General features: G+C 43.2%; 1 protein-coding gene across 2 annotated transcripts in view; it reads left to right on the top strand.

The window, feature by feature from the left end:
- Nucleotides 1-15,358, top strand: part of LOC133991587 (E3 ubiquitin-protein ligase SMURF2-like) — a 71,222-nt gene extending 55,864 nt beyond the window's left edge. For both annotated transcript variants that reach the window (XM_062430046.1, XM_062430054.1), the window contains exons 12-20: nt 843-1,056; nt 9,013-9,116; nt 9,227-9,341; nt 9,736-9,914; nt 10,482-10,619; nt 10,892-11,012; nt 11,198-11,399; nt 11,575-11,650; nt 11,897-15,358. In XM_062430046.1, coding sequence (XP_062286030.1) covers nt 843-1,056; nt 9,013-9,116; nt 9,227-9,341; nt 9,736-9,914; nt 10,482-10,619; nt 10,892-11,012; nt 11,198-11,399; nt 11,575-11,650; nt 11,897-11,996 — 1,249 coding nt within the window. In that variant the 3' untranslated portion in view covers nt 11,997-15,358. The remainder of the gene's footprint in view (nt 1-842; nt 1,057-9,012; nt 9,117-9,226; nt 9,342-9,735; nt 9,915-10,481; nt 10,620-10,891; nt 11,013-11,197; nt 11,400-11,574; nt 11,651-11,896) is intronic.
- Nucleotides 15,359-23,453: the final 8,095 nt, after the last annotated feature.

Below are 23,453 nucleotides of genomic sequence, written 5' to 3' on the forward strand. Positions count from 1 at the left end.
AAGATGTCTGGAGATGGAAGAGAGTTGAAGACACAGATACACAGCTGGAGTAATGATTAGGGTGGAATTAGAAATCTGAAAGTGGGAGAGGTTAGACATGGCAAGTGTGATGGAGGAGGGCAACGAGAACACATCGACTTATCTGTCCAGCTGAGCTAGTCAGAGGCGCCAGCTACTCTTACACCACTCTCCTTTTGTATATTTCTTCCCCTCTCTCTTTCTCTTCGCCTTTCTCGCTGCTTACACAGGGTTTATCTCCTTCTCTCTGTCTTTCCTGGTGGCGATATTTACCAAGCGTCTGGTCAAAGGCCCAGCCTGTCCGCAGGTCTGGATCAGATTTACTTAGGGCTTAGGGCTCTGTTTAGTGCTCTTTGCTTTGAAAGGAGTGAGGAGGGTGAGTGCTAAAGAGGGAATTTCTTACAAAATTCCCTAGTTCAGTGTTTAGAGGATATTTGAGCTGGAGGGGCTGGGGAATTCCCTACAGGATGTATCCCTTTTTTTTTCTCTTAGTAAAATCTGTTGCGTCCACCGTAGTAAAAGCAGTGCACAACAAAAAATCACAATATTCCTGTGAGCATATGACAGTAAACAGCTGTAATGCATCAAATGGAAACTGCACTTTGGAAAGAAAACAGCTCAAGACAAACTGTTCAATACTGTAGTTTCAGTGAATGAATCATACTGACATATGACTCTTCCTTTCTTCTGTCTTTCCCCTCCTGTCCCTTTTGTCTTGTCACTCAACTTCCCATTCACACCTTGTTGATATCCCCGACTGCTCCTGTCCCTCTTCATCCCTCCTTGACTGTTTGTCTTCCACCTCTCCGGCCTTATCCTTGCAGTCATCCGACTCAGTTGAAGGACCAGGTTGTTCCTGGTGTCCCTCAGCAAGCTATGTCCCCAGCCCAGTTGCCTGAAGAGGCAGAGTGCCTGACGGTGCCCAAGTACAAGCGAGACCTGGTGCAGAAGCTGAAGATCCTGCGGCAGGAACTATCTCAGCAACAACCCCAGGCTGGCCACTGCCGCATCGAGGTCTGCCGTGAGGAGATATTTGAGGTAAAAAAAACAAAAACATAATACAAATAAACAGCAGAGTAGAAGATGACACTTTTACATGCAGACACACAGACATTAAGTCACAACTTATAAGCCTAATGCTCTTGAGAACAGTCATCTTCATTTATGCTCACAGATCATGAACCATCACCTGAAACTTGCTCAGCCCCAGAAGTGCACATACCTGTAATGCACCTGAGAGATGTGACACGCATGAGAATCGCATGGAAAATGTCTGATGTGGCTCTTTGAATCACTAAAATAAATTTAGGTGACTGTTGAATGTTATCTGATCACAGCTGCAAATGAATGCATAACAACAGCAAAGTTTACCATGAATTTGCATGATGTGCATTGACTATGTGTTCATAAAATGCATCATCTGGCTTGCAAAGGATCACGTGTTGACATGCAAACTCAAAACATCCATGAAAACAATAGCAGAATGCTCACAAACCCAGATCTTTGCATTTTACTAGCATTTTTTCACCCTGTTTACGATGTGCACCAGAAAAGGGCCCGGGGCAGTACTCAGAACCGCTTTATGATTTCCAGAGAAAAGCAGACCCAAAAGGCCTTCACGACACCACAAAAAACTACTTCTCTGTTCCTTTTCTTCTTCTCCTCTGTCTCTCCTTTTCTTTTTCTCCCAATCATTTGTTCTACCAAGGCAAGGCATTCTTTCTGGATGATTTCAGCAGCTAAAGAGATGTGGAGGGTGGGAAGGAGGGGGTGAGGAAAGGAGCTAAGGCAGCAGTGGCAAGTATTCAGGGCCAGACATAACTTCATAACTACAAGTTGAGCAATGAAAAATATGACTTCATCGCCCTTCGACGTGACAGCTGTGGATGGGGAAAGCTAAGTGTGAAACACCAGCCGTGCAGATCCACTTTAGGTTTTCATGCACAAACCAGTACTGTAGTTCTCTTTCATAATATTTCGTTCGATGTCTCACTATGGGATGCACGCCTCGCTGCAGCCCTCAGAAGCATTTATCTCATTACGCCAATCCTGATTGGCTGGTGAACGTGTCCGTCCGCCACAGGTAGTCCCACCTACCTTAAATAGCTCATGCGGACGGCACCACCCTCATTCAAACACCTCTTCTCACTCGGAGCATATCTCGCGTCCAGAGCTAGCTAGCTTAACTGTCCATAGACGGATCTTATTTAGCTTCTGTCGCTGGGCGCTACTAGCTTAGGACATTTTTTCTGCTTCGTCGGTCACACCAGATCGAACTCAGTGCTTTCCTGCCCTCCACGGCTTGGTCAGCACTGCTCTCGACGCCCCACCACGGCTACTCGAGCACCGGGCATTAGCACACCAGCTAATTCTCGGCTTCTTCACGGTTAGCACACCAGCTAACTGCCTCGGCTCCCTGCCTGCACACCAGCTCGCACGGAATGGAGGCTAAAACCCCTCACACCAGAGGGCACGGAGACTCCGGAGCCAGACTCTGTCGCTGCGGGAATAAGATATCGAGCATGGATCCACACCAGGTCTGCTCGTGCTGTCTTGGGCTGGAACACGCCCGGGCGGCTATCGAGGTCCCCGGCTCGTGTCAACACTGTGCGGTGTTCACCATCAAGAGTCTCCGCAGACGACTAGCCCGCCAGGCTAGCCTGTCTGGACATGACCCCTATCTCTCTTCCGACGGCGCCGCCGTCGAGGGCGGAGAGGAGGTGGGGGTCGCTGCGGTGGCGACACCGGAGGCTAGCGCCAGCTGGGGCTCCCAGCTCGAGCTAGCCGCGGTTCCCCCGCTGGAGGAAGACGTCCTGGATTTGGACTATGGGGAAGATGATGATGGCGCCTTGGATCTCCTCATATCAGAGGATGAAGAAGAGGATGACATCTTCATCACACCGGCTCGGGCTGCAAAGCCCGCGGCTTCTGTCGACTCTCGGGATGGAGACGAGGGTAGCACACCAGCTTCTCCCTCCCCCAGCTCGGACATGCTCGACGTGTGCAAACGCGCAGCTGCCCGGCTGGGCATCCCCTGGCCCGCTGTCGTAGCTGAGATCACCAGATCACGCTACGAGGGGAAGAAATTGCCCTTGGCCAAGAGCGCGACGAAGCAACTTCTCCCCGTCTTCCCGGAGCTGCTGGAGGAGGTGGCGCGCTCATGGAGAGACCGCCCCTACAGCAGCCGGAGCCCGGTTCCCGGGGCCTCGTCCCTCGACTGTGAGGCGATGGAGAGCCTGGGTCTGCTCCGCATGCCTCCGATGGAGCCACTTGTTGCAGCTCACCTTCACCCCCAGCTGTCAGCGGTGTCCTCCCGGAGCCCCAGCCTGCCGTCCAAGTCCGACCGTTTTCAGTCAGCCCTGACTGAGAAAGCGTACAAGGCGGTGGCGCTCTCGGCCAGAGCGCTCAATGTCCTCTCGCTGCTCACGGCTTACCAGGCTGAGTTGTGCGAGGATGTTGTGCAAACTCAGGACTCAGCTGCGTGGGAGGAGATACCGGTCATCACCGACCTGTGTCTCCGTGTCCAACGCTGCGCGGTCCAGGCCACGGGTAGAGCGATGGGGACCATGGTTCTGCAGGAGCGAGCGCGGTGGCTCAACCTCGCCAGCCTGTCAGACAGAGAGAAGGACGACGTCCTGGACATGCCCATTGTCCCGGAGGGGATTTTTGGTTCCGCCCTAGCATCGATGCAACAACGGTGTGAAGCCAAAAAGAAGGAAGACGAAGCTCTCAAGCTCTGCCTCCCTCGCAAGCCCCCAGCTCCCTCTCCACCTGCGCAGCGTAAATCATTCGCGCAGGCTGCTTCCCGGGTTTCGCAGTTCAAAATACCGAAACATCCGAAGCCTCAGCCCGCCCCGCCGCCCGTGCCCGGTCGGCCCGGCTGGTTCAAGAAGCCCTCGGCCCCAGCTACAGCTCCGCCGGCACAGCCCGCGCAAGCTACCAGCCACCAGGCCAGGAAGAAAAAGAGAGCGGCCTGACCGCCCCTCTCGTCACCGGTGATGCAGCTGGTAGTTCCCTGTTCTCCAGCTCCACCTGTTTGGCTTCCGAGCGTGCACTCCGGGGCCCCCCACGCCCCCATCTCCCGGCTGCCACGGACCGTGCCAGAGCAGACCGGGAGAGACGGACATCTGACGGCAGAGGGTTCAGCGGTTGCCCCTCTCCCATGTCCACAAGCACGCACACACACACAAGTTTTCATAAAGAAAATAAAATGTGTCCCGCTGTCGCATCCGGGCCGAGTGCCGAGGGCGCAGCTAATAAAAGCCAAAACTATAAAAATAAACAGCGCGGTGGCGGCACCTGCTGTCCCACCCCCGGGGAAAGCTGCGGCTTTTCCCGGGGTGAAGGCAGTGAGGTCCCCGTCACTGCGTTGTCCTCCCGGGCCAAAGTGCACAGCACCGCCCAGAGGCCATGTCAGTTTTCCACCACGAGAGGGCGCCACCGCACCGCGGTTGGGACCTCTCATGGTGGAAGAGCTGCAGCGCGTCTCACCTCTCTGCCGCAGGTGGCAGAGGTGGGCTGCGCTCGCAGCTTCGCCCTGGGTGTTGAAGACGATTTTGAGGGGTTACAGGCTGCAGTTTGCCGCTGTTCCCCCTCGATTCGCCGGCATAATACACTCCCAGGCTCAGGGAGAGTCAGCTCGTGTTTTGCAAGAGGAAATCCTCTCACTGTTAAACAAAGGAGCAATCTGTGTCGTTCCTCCCGCACAGTGTCAGAGCGGTTTTTACTCCAGGTACTTTCTGGTCCCAAAACGGGGGGGGAGTGGTATTCGCCCTATCCTGGATCTACGTGCTCTGAACAAATTTCTCAGGAAATACAAGTTCAGGATGCTCACACACGCATCCCTGCTGCGCCTGGTGCGACAGAACGATTGGTTCACTTCTGTCGATCTGAAAGACGCGTATTTCCACATTCCAATATATCCTCCCCACAGAAAGTATCTGAGGTTCGCTTTCCAGGGGACGTGCTACGAGTACCGCGTGCTCCCATTCGGTCTGTCTTTAAGCCCGAGGGTGTTCGTCCGGTGCACGGAAGCGGCGATAGCCCCACTGAGACAGCAGGGCATTCGCTTGGCCACATATCTGGACGATTGGCTACTTTTGGCACAATCGAGGCAGGAGGCCGTGGCGCATACGCGTATTCTCACACGGCACCTATTAGACCTGGGTTTTGTGATAAACGCGGAAAAGAGCATGCTGTGCCCGACACAGGACATAATCTTTCTGGGATTATCCCTGGACTCGGTGATTTTCACGGCGCGCCTCTCGGCGGAGCGAGTGAGAGCTTTCAGAGCATGTCTCGCGCTTTTCCATCCAGGCAAATCTGTTCAATTCAGATTGTGTCTTCGATTACTCGGACTGATGGCGTCAGCCATTCTCGTGGTTCGTCTCGGTCGCCTCCACATGCGGGAATTCCAGCTCTGGGTGGCCTCATGCGGGCTGGATCCCGTGCGTCATGGCGCACGGAGAGTGTTGGTTACGCCGGGGTGCGTCAGGGCACTGCGCCACTGGCGAGCCCCGTCGTTTCTGACCCGCGGGGTGCCCATGGGCTCTGTCCTGTCCAGGAAGGTGGTCACTACGGACGCCAGCCTGACAGGGTGGGGCGGAATTCACGAGGGCCGGTCAGTGAGGGGCCGCTGGAGTGTGGACCTCCAGCGGTCTCACATAAATTTTCTGGAACTTTCGGCGGTGTTCCTCTCCCTGAAACACTTCCTTCCGTCTCTCATGGGCCATCATGTCCTGGTGAGGACGGACAATACGACGACGGTAGCGTACATCAACCGCCAAGGGGGGTTGCGCTCTCGTCAGTTGCACATGCTGGCACGCAGACTGATCCTGTGGAGCTGCGGTCGTCTCCTCTCCCTGAGGGCGACGCACGTCCCGGGAGCTCTGAACACGGGCGCGGACCTGTTGTCCAGGGGCGCGCCGGTATACGGGGAGTGGACTCTGCACCCAGAGATTGTGGAACAGATATGGGCCCGTTATGGTCGGGCCGCGGTGGATCTGTTCGCGTCAAGAGGAAACGCGCAGTGCGCGCTGTTTTACTCTCTGCGCAACCTGGATGCTCCCCTCGGCATAGACGCACTAGCGCACGTCTGGCCGCACGAGCTTCTTTACGCGTTCCCTCCCCTGGCCCTGATACCCCCCACTCTGTCCAGAGTGAGGGACCACGGCCACGCGCTGATTCTGATAGCTCCGCATTGGCCTGCAATGCATTGGCTGGCGGAGATATATCGGTTGCTGTGCGCGCAACCTTGGCAGCTCCCGCTGCGCAGGGACCTGTTATCACAGGGGGGGGGGACGGTTTTCCACCCGCACCCAGAACGCCTGGCGCTGTGGGTTTGGCCCCTGAGTGGTTCAATTTGTCAGCTGTGGGACTCCCACAGCGTGTGATTTCCACTATACAAAGTGCTCGAGCCTCTTCCACTAGGTCTCTGTATGACTGTAAGTGGAGAGTGTTTGAGGACTGGTGTCACAGAAATGGCCACGTTCCTTTTCAGTGTCCAGTAGGTGTGATATTGTCATTCTTACAGGACCTGATTGACAAACGAAAAGCCTTCTCCACAGTTAAAGTGTACTTGGCAGCTATAGCCGCCTGTCACGTGGGGTTTGGGAAACAAACAGCGAGCCAGCACCCGCTGGTTTGCCGTTTTATGAAGGGAGCGCGCAGGCTTCTCCCCGTGTCCAGACCGCTGGTGCCACCATGGGATCTGGCTGTGGTTCTGGAGGGGCTCAAGGGTCCTCCTTTTGAGCCGCTGGGGGGAGCAGGCTTGAAACACCTGTCTCTCAAGACAGTGTTGTTACTGGCTCTGGCTTCGGCTAAACGGGTTAGTGACATCCATGCGCTTTCGGTGCATCCATCATGCACTCAGCTTTACCCGGGGGATGTGAGGATGATTTTGAAGCCCAACCCGGCCTTTGTGCCTAAGGTAGTGGGCTCATGTTCTCCTATTGACCTTGTGGCCTTTGCTGCCTCGCCTGGAGAGCAGCGGTCACATGCGTTATGTCCAGTCCGTGCGGTGCGCACTTACATGGACAGGACTAAGGGTTTCAGGAGGAGCGATCAGCTGTTTGTCTCCTGGGCTAATCCTCATAAGGGGAAACCTGTCACAAAGCAGCGCCTGTCCCACTGGGTCGTGGAGGCGATTGCTTTGGCTTATACGAGTCAGGGTTTGCAGACACCTGCGGGTCTGCGGGCGCACTCGACTCGGGGCTTGGCCGCATCCTGGGCCTTATTCAGGGGAGTTTCTGTTCAGGACATCTGTGCTGCAGCGAGTTGGTCCTCGCCTCTCACTTTTGTCCGTTTTTATATGCTGGACGTCTCCGCTCCGTGCGTGGCACGCGCGGTTTTGCTGTCCTGATTGGAACAGAGTACCTTTTTCCCTGTGGGTTGGTGGACGCTCGATAAGCTTGTCTGGCAATACGGGAGCAACCATATCCCATAGTGAGACATCGAACGAAATATTATGAAAGAGAACTTTAGGTTATTTACATAACCCCGGTTCTCTGAGTAATATGAGTGAGATGTCTCACCAGACTACCCTTCTTGCTTGGGCGAGTGAGAAGAGGTGCTTATCTTGAATGAGGGTGGTGCCGTCCGCATGAGCTATTTAAGGTAGGTGGGACTACCTGTGGCGGACGGACACGTTCACCAGCCAATCAGGATTGGCGTAATGAGATAAATGCTTCTGAGGGCTGCAGCGAGGCGTGCATCCCATAGTGAGACATCTCACTCATATTACTCAGAGAACCGGGGTTATGTAAATAACCTAAAGTTACCCGTGGCAGTGAGTGCACGTGAATGTGCATGTACTTACAATGGCTCTAGTTTGATTACATATTTACATGTGTTCTGGGCCATGACCTGACATACAGTACCAATCAAAAGTTTGTAAACACCATCCCATTCCCTTGAATAAGAAAGTATGTCCAATCTTTTGACTGGTACTGTATGATTTATGTAAATCAAGTCTCACTACTCCATTAAATGCTATTGAAGCTTGCAATGTTCTGCACCAACTGGAGCAGCAAGATACATTATTTGCACCCCTAAGCCTGCAGAATTTGAGTCTTGAATCTGTAGTAACAGATCCAAATGAACTATTTAAGATGTGTGATAGTTTAATAGCAGTTCACAGTCGTCTCTGTGTAGCCCCTGTCAGCAGTGCTGTTGTTGTGGCAGATTGTTTACTGTGGCACAGCCTCTGAGTCTCTGGACCCCCCCTAGAAGACAGACAGAGCAATGAGTCTTATGTAATGTAAAAAGGCAACACTCACTATTTGTTTAAATATAACTATGGGAAAAGGTACAATAAAGAAAAGGAAACACTGAATTATCAAGATTACTTTTAAGGATAATAAAAGTAAAATTGAACATTAGTAGTATTTATAATATTTTACAACTGAAGCTGCCGCAAACCTAAAGTACACACATGAAAATTAGTACCTCAGTATACTCATGAGTTGGAGACCTACAGTAGGAATCAGATCATTTTTCACCACTTTCCAGAAACAACTTATTGTTGTATTAGTGGTTCTCTCCCTTTTCGCAACATGCTAATCCTTGATTATGAATAGGAAATCTGTCCATATCTCCACTGAATACAATAATTCCTCCATGTTGCTTTACTTAAGCTTAATACTTCCTCTAACTTGATCTAACTAAAGTTTAGTGACACTACAAGCACAGCTGGAGAGAACAGGCTGTTTCAGTTTATTCCTGCTGTCTTCATCCCACACACCAAGAGTTCCTGGTTTCTCTGAAGGTGTGTGTTGGTTTCATGACAGTGTTAGGTTTGTCAAAGTTACACTACTTCACACACTATGTACACATACACAAACACAAATATACACACACTAGCAAGCCCAAGCCTCCAGTGTTTTCCATTCAGTAAAATAAACACTGCTGTCCCTCTTGTTATATTTTATGATATTAAAGCCACTCTTGTTTTGTGTGCTTTGTCATATTAAATTTGGTCTTTGTGTTGAACCATAGGAGTCATACCGACAAGTGATGAAGATGCGTCCAAAAGATCTCTGGAAAAGACTGATGATCAAATTCAGAGGAGAAGAGGGGCTCGACTACGGTGGGGTAGCAAGGTAATTTGTCTAAAATGTTTTTTTTTTCTTTTTCTGTTTTAAATACCACCAAACATTCAAGTAATGTATGCTTGTCTGATCATTTTTCACCATACTTGTGTGTTTGTTAGGGAGTGGTTGTACCTGCTGTCCCATGAGATGCTGAATCCGTACTATGGCCTGTTCCAGTACTCCAGAGATGACATCTATACTTTACAGATTAACCCTGATTCTGCCGTCAACCCTGTAGGAATCATTTTATTTATTTTACAGAGTCATAACTTCCTGGTAGAAATATGTATCCAGCCATTCACAGAGTCAAAGATAGAAATATATTATTATTATTATTATTATTATTATTATTATTATTATTATTATTATTATTATTATTATTATTATTATTATTATTATCTACAAGGATGCAAGCATAGAGAAAATATTATGGAGCCGTTTCCAGTCACACAATGCTAGTAATATAATTGTGATGTGAGTGTGTCCTGCTGTAAATTATGATGAGGTTTATCCAGCTACAGAGGGTTGCACTGTCATTTTTGAATGGCTTTTAACACCGGCCTGCAAAGGTTCATGTTGTAAACTGTAGGAATGAATTAATTATTAATATCCCTTTTTTAATCCGCAGGAGCACCTGTCGTACTTCCACTTTGTGGGTCGTATCATGGGCATGGCAGTGTTCCACGGCCACTACATTGATGGAGGCTTCACCCTGCCCTTCTACAAACAGCTGCTGGGAAAATCGATCACGCTGGACGACATGGAGTCTGTCGACCCGGACCTCCACAACAGCCTTGTCTGGATCCTGTAAGAATTGTTTGTTTTACAGGCAACCTTTTATTTTCTAAATGCTCTAAACTGGTGAACCAAAGATAAAGAGAAAACACAAACTACAATCCTGAAAGAACAAGTGAAAATACAACCAGCATTTTAAATGTATTTTCTACAACATATCTGTATCTTTATACTGGTGTTCTGCTTGTACCAGTGGAGAAGCAAAGCAGCTTTTACAGAGGATAAATACACAGGGATTAGAAAATAAATTGTCTAGATACACAAAAAGCAATAAAAAATAGAACAGAGCAAACATACTTCAGATGCACACAGACTCGACTACTCTGTCATCAATGCTTTTGCGAATATGAAACCTGTTCAAATGATTGTGGCGCCCTCTGCTGCCAGTTCAGCTCTCAAAAATGAACATCCTTTCTGTTGACACTTTGGTGAAGTATATTTCTTTTTATTTATATTAGTCTGAGGATGTTGAGTTGAGAATATCATTGCACGTCTGTTTTTTCATAAAATCTGGAGGAAAAAACAGATAATTTCCGCTGAAGCTGAGAGCTGATACCTTTTCTCTCTCCTTTTGCTAAGGGACAATGACATCACTGGCGTCCTGGACCATACCTTCTGTGTAGAGCACAATGCCTACGGAGAAATCATCCAACACGAGCTGAAACCCAACGGCAAGAGTATCCCCGTCTCTGAGGACACCAAGAAGGAGTATGTCAGGTATGAAGGAGGACGTGAACAAGGATGTGAAGGCAACAATCAACAACATGATATTATTTCATTTCGTTTTTTTTAAAGCATCTTTGTGATCTAATTTTAGTAAGATATTCACGTTCTGATTTTAAAAGCAATTCAGATTATCAGCTATGAACTGTGGCTCTCAGCTTTAATCTCAGAACACACTGTCATTAATTAATTAATAATAATAATTAATAAATAATTAATAATTAATTGTGTTTCTTCTCCTCCCTTGTCTCTCTTCTTTGCTGCAGGTTGTATGTGAACTGGCGTTTCCTGCATGGCATTGAGGCTCAGTTTCTGGCCCTGCAGAAAGGCTTTAATGAGGTTATCCCACAACACCTGCTCAAAGCCTTCGACGAGAAGGAACTTGAGGTACCTGAGAAAACTATTTCAAAGTGATCCAAATATAGTCACATTTGTCATCACCATCCCCTCTTACAAACACACTCATCATTTTTATTTTTGCTTAGGGAGTGGCTGTACCTGCTGTCTTGTAAAACTGCTACAGTAAACTGAATTCATGTTAAAGTTTGTCACTTCCGCTCCTCCTCCTCCAGCTGATCGTCTGCGGCCTGGGAAAGATCGACATCTCTGACTGGAAGTCCAACACTCGTCTGAAGCACTGCACCCCCGACAGCAACATCGTAAAGTGGTTTTGGAAAGCAGTGGAGTCATTTGATGAGGAGAGGAGGGCCCGGCTGCTGCAGTTTGTTACTGGCTCATCCAGAGTCCCTCTGCAGGGCTTCAAGGCTTTACAGGGTACTTACAGAACTCAATGTGTGACTATCCAACTGTTTCCATAAACTGTCATAAAAGGTTTCTTTGATCCTTCTGTGCAAAACTTAAGTGTGAATTAAGTATGCATTGTTGAGCATGTTGGGATTTGATGCTGAACTGCAACCGATGACCGATCTAGTTTGTGTTTGGACTTCAGGTGCTGCAGGGCCCAGACTCTTCACCATTCACCAGATCGATGCAAACACCAACAATCTGCCCAAAGCCCATACCTGGTGTGTTTCACATACACCTGCACACACACATCATGCACGAAAGCTTTTATTGTTGTTCAAAATTATTCAAGTTTGTAATTGAAAAGGATACTTTTTTAGTGTGACAGTGAGATGCACAATAGCAAGACCAACAAAATGAAATTCAGCCACCATTCATTTTATTACTCACACCTGTGCTTTTTTCAAAAGGTTTTCTCTTACCTCTCTTTAACTTTATTCATGTGGACTTTCTCTCTTTTTCTCAAGCTTCAATCGGATTGACATTCCACCCTACGAGAGCTACGACAAGCTATACGACAAGCTGCTGACTGCGATCGAGGAGACCTGCGGCTTCGCAGTGGAATGAGACACATTGGAGAGCGTGTTTGTGTGTGTTTGTACATGTGTAACTGTGTGCAGGACTCTCAGACTATTACTGTCACTGCGACGTGCCGACATGCTCACTCAGAGCTTTCGACCAGCCTGCAGTCTTCCTCCTTTCTCACCGCTGTCCACATTCTTCCCTTATCAATATGTTTGAACAGCTGCTAGAGAGACATACCGTCTTTTTTTTGTTTGTTTTTAATCACTATTTTGGTGTAGTTCATGTGACTAATGGTGAAATACAGAGAGCGAATCAAGTTAAGAGCTGCAGAATAACTGTTTTGTTTTGGATTATCATTGTGAGTGGGAGTTTCTTTTTCTATTTGTTAGTGTCGGCTGGTCTTTGCAGTCAGAAAAGGAAACGATGAAAATATCTGCACTGCCCTATCATCTCACTTCAGATCAAATCAGTTCAGGAAGCAGATTATCAACTTACTGCTCAACATCTTATAACTTCCCAGTCATTTGAGAACATTGAGTCACTATTTTGTTTAGCAATTTGAACCCAGTGAATTAGTCTTTGTCATGCCACTGAATTTTTAACACACATATTCTGCAGGTAGCCATATCTTGCCCTCGGTAGCCATCTTCACCTCAAATGTATACACCTTCCAACCCCCACGGCTGCAGAGTTAGTGTGCTTCACCTTGTAGGAGCGCCACAAAGTCATCCTACCTTAGTGTGTAATGCTTTGATACCTGAAGGGTTTCATTCCAAAATGGTATGTGACAGATTTAGTTTAAATCTGATGATGAAAATTAACTATTTTTACAGCAGTGAAACATAATCAGTGCAGTTTATATACCAGCTGTCATTTAATAATATATCATTTTGAAATGGAACTTTGACTTGGATGCAGGTTTGATGTTTTGTGGTGCTTTTGAGTTGAGCTTGTCGTATGTTGTTAAAAAAAAAATAGAGGGACGGACTCTGGTAACGAAGAAGGTGTGAATCTTAATTGTTTTCCCTGGATCACTGCACAGTGTGTCCAAAGCCCATGTAAACGTGTTTGTCTCCGTGTTGCGGCATGTGTATACAAACGTACGCTTGTATGCGAGGAAGTTAGACGTTTAATAGATGAACTCCACTAGCACAGTATCTGATGCTGCAGAGCTGTTTGAACCTCACTGCTGAGCCTGGTTCATCTTCCTTTATCCTCTTAGTCACACATTCTTCTCCAGCAGAAATGAGTATGCATGTTTTTCCTTTTTTTTCTTTTTTCTTTTTTTTTTTAATCCAGTCCTGCAAACTTCCTGTCAGATCACATATGAAAAGGGCACAACTGTCCACGGGACCAGGCTTGATAAAAAGCTGTTCAAGGCAGACGACTATTTTCAGTCACGTCATCAGTTTAAAAAGGCAGAAATATTTCTTTTTCTCTCTTTTGTGACTTTTAGAGCACTTTACAAACTGAGCAGTGATGGCAGAAGTGCTTTCTTCTCATTAGATTAAAATATATCATGTTTCATTTGCTATACAACTACATTAGAAATATACAGAGTAAAAAGTATCTATACACCTGTAATTTTTGAGTATATATGTACAAATACATAGCTATTTTGTATATTGTTGCTTGTTCTTTCTGTTCAGTGTCAATGCAAGCATGTTGATGTCTGTCACAGACCTCTTTGCATTCTCAGGTGAAGTTGTCCTTTGTTGTTTTTTTTAAAGTTTTTTTTTATTATTTTACATTTATTAGGCTAGTATGTGAGGAGGGATAAACTGGTTTTGATGGAAATTTTATTTCAGAGGCCCTGTCTTTAAACCCATGATGGTGTCAGTTTAAAGTGATATTTTCTTTCGGTCAATCACTTTCACTTTTTAGCACACACACACACACACACCGTCACAGGAGAACATGAATGTGTGTTTGCTGCTCTGGATGTCTGGATTTCATATTTACATGAGCAGTCTGTATGCAACATGATTTATTAAAAGCAATGAAATGGACTGAATGTTGTCAGTGGCTACAGATCTTTAGAGCTGCAAATGGTGGAGTTGACTGCTGCTGAACTCCTGAGTGCTACACAGTGAAAATGTTCAACCAAATAAGATATCACTGAAAACCACAGAGAGGCAACAGTGAGTAGCATCTTTTATCAGCAGAGCCTCCATCCAAAACCTCTGCGTGAATGGATGCTCAAGAGATAAAAGCATATTTATTTGCATAAGTATTACTCTTAGAAAACATTTTGACTTGGAAACAATTAGTTAAATGTTCTTTTTTTTTTTAAAACATGTATATTGCCTGCATTTATTTGCAACCATGGACAGTTTGTTAGCTCATACTCTGAAACCGTGTGTGTTTATTTTGTGGTCATCATGGCACAAAACAAAAAGAGTACATCAAAATTGTTGTCTTTGTACAGTTGCAGAGAATTTATTTGATTTTACCTTTAATAACCTGACTCAGAGGCAGAATAGAAATAAATGCATTACAAGTTCTTTTGCACACATTTATGCATACTTGGGCTCCAAGTTATAATCGGACACTTCCTTCTATTTACCAAATAGTTAATGGACTGATTGATTTTTATGTAGATACACACACACACATATATATATATATATACACACACACAAACATGTTCTTGATATGCACACATGTATGTTTGTCCAGTGTACACAATCCACTTCTGCTCTTTGTTACTTTTTTTTTCAGCACCAAGGTTTCTGGCTGGTTCAGTTTTCAGTGCAAAGGTTGTGGGGATTGAGTATTTCCAGATGAGGGGAAATCCTACTTTCTCCTTAAGACCATTAAAATGGTTGGACATTGTCGACAATTTTGAAGATCAATGTTCACTTTTGTAAATTTCAAATCAATGTGAGGTGATTTTGGTGTAATCCGATTGATTTGATGATTCTAATGGCATTTAATGGCCAAATGAGCGCCAGACCTTTTGTCTATAATATCAGTTCATCAATGTTCATTTAATTATTTCATCAGTTAAAAATCCACAATGAGGTGTGTGATGTTTAGCAGTCTCTCTCCCCACACTTTGAAGTACACATTTACAGGTTTATGTACAAATTCTTGGGTGTGTGTAAATTACTTTTGATTCAGTACAAAACAGGATTTTTTTTTTTACTGCACCATGTTTGTGTTTCTTTGATTTCCTATCTGGTTTTGTATTTATTATTACAGTATATGTGTTCATAGTTTTTCACATCAGCTGCTCTGTGAGCTTGTAACTGACACCTGTACATAAGGACAATAAAGAAGCAAAATAATAAACTTCTTGTACCCTTGCAGAAAGCTGAGCAATAAAACTATGCTGTTTGGACCTCACAGCATTATGTTTTATAGAACTAAATGTGTCGCTGTCTTTTCTTTACTGCAGCAACATTAGAAAGATGTTGCTGTATGGTGTGTAAAAACATTGATAAAAGAAAAATTGGAATAGTAATACAAGAATATAACATGAGAAGCTCTTTTTGAGATGACTATCATTCTTCAAAGTGGAAAAAAACACAAAATTAAAGGAAGTATTTTGAGATTTTGTCTTTATTTCATGTAAAGCTCAAACTATTGATGCAGTCAATGTTGGTCAAAAAATAATAAACTATCCTTAAATTGTAATTGTTGTATACGTCTTAAATGTAGTTTGTGAAGTTTTTAAACTACGTACATTAATTAACATCACTGGATTTAAGTAGGATAACTACATTGTGCACAAATATTCATGCATTAACATATGTAGTTTATATATTATTTTTAAATGTATCATAGGTGAAATGTCCTTTTTTCACAAAGTGATCATACACACAATATCAGAATATACATGTTATACATTTGCAGGAGAAAAGTCAAATAAATGTCATAAAAGATAAAACATTTTAATAAAAAATAAAATTTTAAAGGTAGGGTTGGACGGACTCACTGACGGGAGGGGGAGCAGCTGGGTGGAACTTAGAGGAGGCAGGAGGAGGTGCTATTTTCAAATTTTGCTAGCTCTCTTGCTAGCTTTCCAACATTACCAACCCTACCTTCAATTTACTCTTACAGTATAATGGATGTCTTGGGTCAGTGACCTCTGTTGTACACAAAGTTTTAAAAAAAACCCAAAACGTTTACATACAGGGGACCAGAAAGGTAAAGCAGGAAGAATAGACCATTTGAAAGTGTCGTTATTTAGAATTTTTACCTTTAGATTGGGAGGACATTGAAGGAGGACTTTAATTGGGATTTTTCAGCCAACCTTTGGGCAGTGCGCGTGTAGCCGCCGACCAATAACGGCGCATGGGAGAGGAAGTTGTGGAAATAGAAGAGGAAGCTGTGGAAATGGCGGACAGAAAGCCAGGGGTAAAAAAAACTCTCTGAGGCGAAGCGGCAGTGGGACAAAGCTCGGGGTAAAACGAGAGTTAACCTGGGGTTGGCTTTCAGCCGCTGGCGAGCACTGAAGAAGAGCATGGGGCTGAGCAAAGACGAGGAGCTGGCCTGTGTGCTGATGGACAGGTAGCTGCCTGCCCAGACCTGCGCGCACCTCATGGGAGCGCGCACAGGTGAAGGGATAATTAACCTGGAATGATTTTTAGGCAAATGTTTTATTAGACTCGGAATACTTGATTTGAAGTGTCTTTACTGAGTGTTAAGGGGTGCATGCATTGATCAGCAGAGCGGATTGTTGCTGCCAATTAATTAATCCCCTATTATTTCAGCTTATTATAACCCATTATTAAATGAATGAAATTCACACTGTTGAGCTAAACTTACCCAAAATACGTGCTCTCTCCACTACTCCAAGGGGAGGGACTTGCATTTGTTCAAACTCCTTCACCATCCATTTTTCAAAGTTGCCTACAGCACCTTGAAAGTACAGTATCAAGAGTGAAAGTCCTCATAATACAGACTGGTTTCTTTCAAATCATTAAGAACATTTTAATGTTGTAGTTGATCTTTGTGTAACAGTTTTTGGCACTTTGCATAGGTTAATGATAGAAAATAAATCTAGTTAAGTAAAAAGTCCAATATTTCCCTCTGAAATGTAGTGGAGTAAAAGTACCTCAGATTTATACATTTTATACACTTCCTTATGTTCGGTCATAATGTTACAATGTCAGATGTTAATACTAAACGTGGCCAATTTGTCAAATAATGAGGTAAACGTATGTTGAAGTAATGCATGTGAGCAAAACGCAAAGGCTTTGGACTACTGTGGCATGCAGTGAGTGTTTGTCCATTACGCGACAGGACAAAGAATAAGTAATTTACCTGTTGAAGGTGTGCTGGTTGTCTCCAGCTTTTTATCCAAGAGCTTAAACAGCCTGTTAAGGACAGAGGCTGAACTTTGAGGCTGCACAAAGGGCCAGTATAAGATAAATAAGGATTTTTAAAAACTGAATCATGAAAGGAAACTCCAGGGGACTCCCAGAATAAAAATATAGAGCTTAGTTATATTCCACCACTGCTAACTGGCAAGTTTTATGATTGTAGTTATTGTTGGGCGAAGTCTTCAGAGAATCGACTTGAACAGCCACTGAAGAGGAGCTCTTCAACTGAAACCTGGTGAGAGGACCTACTATATGTGCACATTTGTAAGTTTAGTTTTTTCTAGTATCACTTATTCATATTGGTTATTGAAAAAGGCAATCTGAGTGAATCAGATTGTAGCTTTTATTTGACTTTGTATGTCATTTTGAACTCTATAGTAATTATGTTGAACAGTAGTAAAAAAAACAAAAAAAACATGCCTAAATACACTCATGTGAACTTAATTTACACCCTTGTGGTCCTGTGTTGTTTACTTAGTGACAGTTTGTATCGTCAATACCCGCTTGTGATGAGTTCACCGAATAGAGTTGAAACTTCTGTCCAGTCATCTGAAAACAGAACGGTAAGTGTGAGCTGAAACGATTAGGCGGTTAATTGTTTGACAGAAAATGTATATATATTAATATTTAGCCTTTTAATTGTAATGTTCTGTTTGCGCCTGTTCCCACAAAGCTGTGTGCTGACGGGTTGTTGTTCCATGTCCAATTTCAGGGAGCCAGAGAAAGAAGATGCTGCTGTTCAAAGACAGAAAAATCCAGACAAGTTGACGACAGAAAATAAAGAAAATAAAGGTGAGTACATTTCATTTTAGAAAAGTCCTTCTCAAGCTCAAAACATGCTGCAAGCTAATTGTTAAGCATGAAAAGTTTTAGTAGTAACTGACTGGGTCCACACACAGATATTCAAGATGAGGATCAAGAATTCAGCACATCATTAATTGTGGGAGACGGACGCTTCCTGGTGGATTTGGGGAGGTAAGCTGATGTTAATTCAGTGTGAGGCAATGGGGTCGTCAGGCTTGTGTTGTTAAATTTCTCATTAATATTTCCTTGTTCCTCCTTCTCACCTATATCATCTCCAGTTTTTAGTGTTACCTCATCTATGATCTGTTGTACTGAACACATTGAAATGGAAACTCACAGCTCCTCTTCACCTGACTAACTGCTGCGTCTGTTCTGACTCCTTCAGCTCATCAGAGTTCATCATCGATGAAGAGTGCATCCTTCAGCTTTTCAAGTCATGTCGGGAATGCAGCAAACAATGTACAGTTAGAAAGACTGTCAAAGGACTAAAGTTTGTGGTTTCCCAGGCTTGCTGTTTCTGTGAAAGCCGCTATAAATGGACCAACCTGCAAAGTGATGATGATAAAGACGATGTACATTTTCAGATGAACCAGAAAGATTAAGCAAGTTGAAAGACCAACTCAACTTTATCTTCAATTTCAATCTTCACACATTTTGGATTTGAACTTTCATTTTTGATCCAAATGAAGCTGCCTTAGACTTTTTATTTGTTTATATTTTTATACTTTGAAATGTTAGGTGAAATGTTTTATAATTGAAATAAAAGACTATAAATTGAATCTGTACCTCAAACAAATAACTTAAACCTTTAACTGTGTCATATTCAACCAGAGGAGATGAGTGAGCCCACAAATTTAATAGATAACATCAATAGATGAGGGCATCTGTGTGCTCATTAGATACAATGCACAATATCAGTCGACAGTGTTTTAACATTGTACTGTTTCAAAACTACCAGGTTTTAAAGGAGAACTCCAACAATTTCACTTTTCATAATGCGCTTTCAGACCAAACAGTTATGGGGGCTTAATGAGAGGAACTACTGGGGATTTCCCCCTGAGAACTACATACATTCAATGGCTTTTTCTTTCTGTTTGCATTTGCACTGCCAATAGGAACGCTGAAGTGACTTAAGGTGGCCAGCGGATGGTATAGCAACATCAATTCAGCAAGAGATACGACACAATATGTTCACAATATGTTTTGTTCCATTTTAGGCTACGGTAAGAGTTGTTGTTCATGAGACTAAAGTTTTAAACAGGTTTTAAAAAATGGTGGTTGCTGGTACTGCATTGACTCATGTTTGCAGCCCATCAACGTACAGTTAAATAACTCAAGGTTCCTCTTGTATCCTGAAGTAAAAAAAGTCTCTTAATACAGTGTTCTAACTACCATTGTTCCCAATTCCTGCAGTACGTACACAATAAAAAGGGAGTAGTTCCTCCAGCAGGTCTTAAAACTTTGAAAATGTTACTTTGGTCTGAGAGTCCCTATAGTCTGTTTACATGTGTTGAGGTCTACTACTACACTGCCTCGAATTTCACCCCTTGAGGTAATTTATCTGACCTCTGGACCCACAAAAGGGCTGTGCAACTTTTTACCAGATACAGACACAGAAAAAACCCAGATATGAAGTCATTAGGACCAAACTGATTGACAAAGTCATGAACATTTATAGACTAAAGCAATCATTGAGATGTGACAAAAGGTATACATCTGAGGTCTGTGAGCACTTCAGTCGTTAGGATTAAGGTTAAGATTTCGTTTGTTTGATAGAAAATTAGTATTCATAAAAAAATTAATCTAAATCTAAACGTTACATCTAAGTGTTAGATTTGACATTTAGATGTATTATTTAAATTTAATATTTAGATTTAACATTTAGATTTAGATTATTTTTTATGTATACACATTTTTAACAGTTCTGTATAATGTTTTACAAGAATTTCTGTCTTAAATGTACTGAAACGTATTGCTGCCACGCTTATATACAAATGAAAGAAAAATGAGCTAAATGTGAGTAAAGTGAGCTAAATATTTAAAAAATAAAATAAAATAAAACCAGCTATAAAACTATAACCAAAATTTTACAATCGGCACCCCATACCTAGGTCCCTTATTCCAATAGAGGTAGAAATACTGTGGTGACTCCATTACAAGTGAAAGCCCTGAATTAAAAAATATTGCTTAATTAAAAGAACTTGAGTATAATCGGCGGAAGGCCATTAAAGTATCAAGATTATAAATTGTCACTATGCAGATTGGCTTGTTTCATAGTGTTAAATTATTAATTATAGTTGAAGGAGCGAAGTGGCGCTCAATTCAATAAATGGGAACCAATGTCTTGTCTGGTGTTTCCACTCGGAAGGAGCAACGTTTTGGATCACCCGCTGTTGCTGCAGCATCGCGACTCTGGATGTTAGTTTATAGTAAATATGTTCATGTGTGATGGACACTGAGTGAAAAGGTAAAAAAACATGAATGAATGGACTGATTCATCAGGCACGGTAATCAGTGACGTCATCTGTTGTGCAGCAGCCTCTTCAATTTGATATTATTTATTATTGATCACTAACAAATACATGTAAGAGCCTTTTAATGCTGTGGTTTATCGTTGAAGAGCTCATAAATTGGTCGATAGTGATAAGACTACATCAAATGTTAAGTGTATCATGTTTTTATCATGATAATACACTTTATATATGTAACACCTTTCACACAAAGTGCACAACAAAGTTTGAACAGAAAACAGATCATTCAACAGTTACAATATTAAACATTAAAGGTTTAAATATTGTATATAAAATCTCAATGTAAAAGTAACTAATAGCCTATCTACTAGTGGGAAATAATGTGGTGAAGTAAAAAGTACAATATTCGCTTCTGAAATGTTGTGGAGTAGAAGTATAAAGTAGCATAAAATACAAGTACCTCAGATTTCTATCCAAGTACAGTAGTTGAGTAAAAGTACTTACATTACACCTCTGCTGACTTCCATGATTGTAGTTATTTAGTTTTTAGAGCATCAACCCGATCATCCACCACAGAGCCCTTCAACTGAAACCTGCTGAGAGGATTTATTTTTTTATTAGATCCTCTGAGCAGGTTTATTTCTAGTATCGCTTCTTCAAAGTGATGATTGAAAAAGGCAATCTGAAAATATTTACATTGTTGTTTTTATGTGACTTTATCATTTTGAACTATACAGTAATTATTATGTACAATAGTAAAAAAAAAAAAAAAAAAGTAACATGCCTAAATACACTCATGTGAACTTAATTTACACCCTTGTGTTCCTGTGTTGTTTATTTAGTGACAGTTTGTATTATCAATACCCGCTTGCGATGAGTTCACCGAATAGAGTTGAAACTTCTGTCCAGTCATCTGAAAACAGAACGGTAAGTGTGAGCTGAAACGATTAGTTGGTTAATTGTTTGACAGAAAATGAATATATATTAATATTTATCCTTTTAATTGTAATGTTCTGTTTATATGTCCTACATGTAATGTGTGAAGTTGTTGTGAATTAAATGTGTGCGCCTGTTTCCACAAAGCTGTGTGCTGACGGGTTGTTGTTCCATGTCCAATTTCAAGGAGCCAGAGAAAGAAGATGCTGCTGTTCAAAGACAGAAAAATCCAGACAAATGGACGACAGAAAATAAAGAAAATAGAGGTGAGTCACTTTCATTTTAGAAAAGTCCTTCTCAAGCTCAAAACATGCTGCAAGCTAATTGTTAAGCATGAAAAGTTTTAGTAGTAACTGACTGGGTCCACACACAGAAATTCAAGATGAGGATCAAGAATTCAGCACATCATTAAGTGTGGGAGATGGACACTTCCTGGTGGATTTGGGGAGGTAAGCTGATGTTAATCCAGTTTGATGCAATAAGGTCTTCAGGCTTGTGTTGTTAAATTTCTCATTAATATTTCCTTGTTCCTCCTTCTCACCTATATCATCTCCAGTTTTTAGCGTTACCTCGTCTATGATCTGTTGTACTGAACACATTGAAATGGAAACTCACAGCTCCTCTTCACCTGACTAACTGCTGCGTCTGTTCTGACTCCTTCAGCTCATCAGAGTTCATCATCGATGAAGAGTGCATCCTTCAGCTTTTCAAGTCATGTCGGGAATGCAGCAAACAATGTACAGTTAGAAAGACTGTCAAAGGACTAAAGTTTGTGGTTTCCCAGGCTTGCTGTTTCTGTGACAGCCGCTATAAATGGACCAACCTGCCAAGTGATGATGATGAAGATGATGGACAGAATCAGAAAGGTTCAGCAAGTTGAAAGACCAAGTCCGTCGCCAAGCAGTAACACTAGTTCAGATAGTTAAATGTCTGAAATGACGCTCCATGTGGACAGTGGCTGTACTGGGATTATGTTGATCTAAGAACATGTTCCAGTGTTTTGGAGCTCACTTGTTTACTGATGCCATTCACACATAAAAAAAGCCATCTGATTCTGGAAGTTGTTGCCTCAGTTTGCTGTGTGTCTTTAAACTTCATCAAACCCCAGACATGGAGAATAGTTGATACAGACTAGTTTGAACAGTTAATGGAAGAGGGTTCCCTGAAGAAAGATGGACCGTTCTTTTGTCTTTCTCAGCAAAGGATGCCTGAGCGCTTGCCCCTTGAGTGCCCTTTTATAAAGTTGTAATTTATGTTTAGCTTTACACAGACTGTCCATCACTTTACAGCTGTTAGCCACGACTGGCTCCCTATGACAGTTTCTGTTGTAACATGTAGGAGTGCTTGTCTTGTTTCCCCTGTATGAGACACTGAGAGCACTGTTACTGGTAATAAAGAGCAACCAACAAATCAATGCCCACTCCTGCTGTGCTTGTTTTAAAACAAATAAACCCTCCATGCTGAAGATTGCAGGTAAACTGGAGCTGCCTTCATGAGACAGACAAATGAATCAGAGTGCAGAGCATCATATATGACATTGACTAACATCAAATAATAGATTGTTTGACAGAAGACAAGAAAGAAAGTAGCTAGCAAGACCTCTTAAGTGAAACTAGCCTATTAAGTAAAACATTTTTAATAGACGTTGGATAGACTCCACAGTTTGATTGGCATCTCTGGTACTGTATTTGAATTGAAATAGATTTTAAGAAAAGGCCAACTATTTGTTGATACGCACAGTACAACGAAGGCCATACAATGTGTTTCCACCATCTCAGGAAAGTATTAGTAGTTTTTAGCGCAGCCACACGTTAGTATCACAACATTGTTGAGTTGAGAAAGAAAGTCAACTTTATTTGAAAATTAAAGCTAAATGTGAAATATTATTAATAATCTCTCATTGCACAGAAAGCCTGCTGTGTTTATGCTTGTTGTTTGTTCAGACACTTCCCTGTTAT

This window comes from Scomber scombrus, chromosome 2 (genome assembly GCF_963691925.1).
Source record: "Scomber scombrus chromosome 2, fScoSco1.1, whole genome shotgun sequence".
In the NCBI taxonomy this organism is placed as follows: domain Eukaryota; kingdom Metazoa; phylum Chordata; class Actinopteri; order Scombriformes; family Scombridae; genus Scomber; species Scomber scombrus.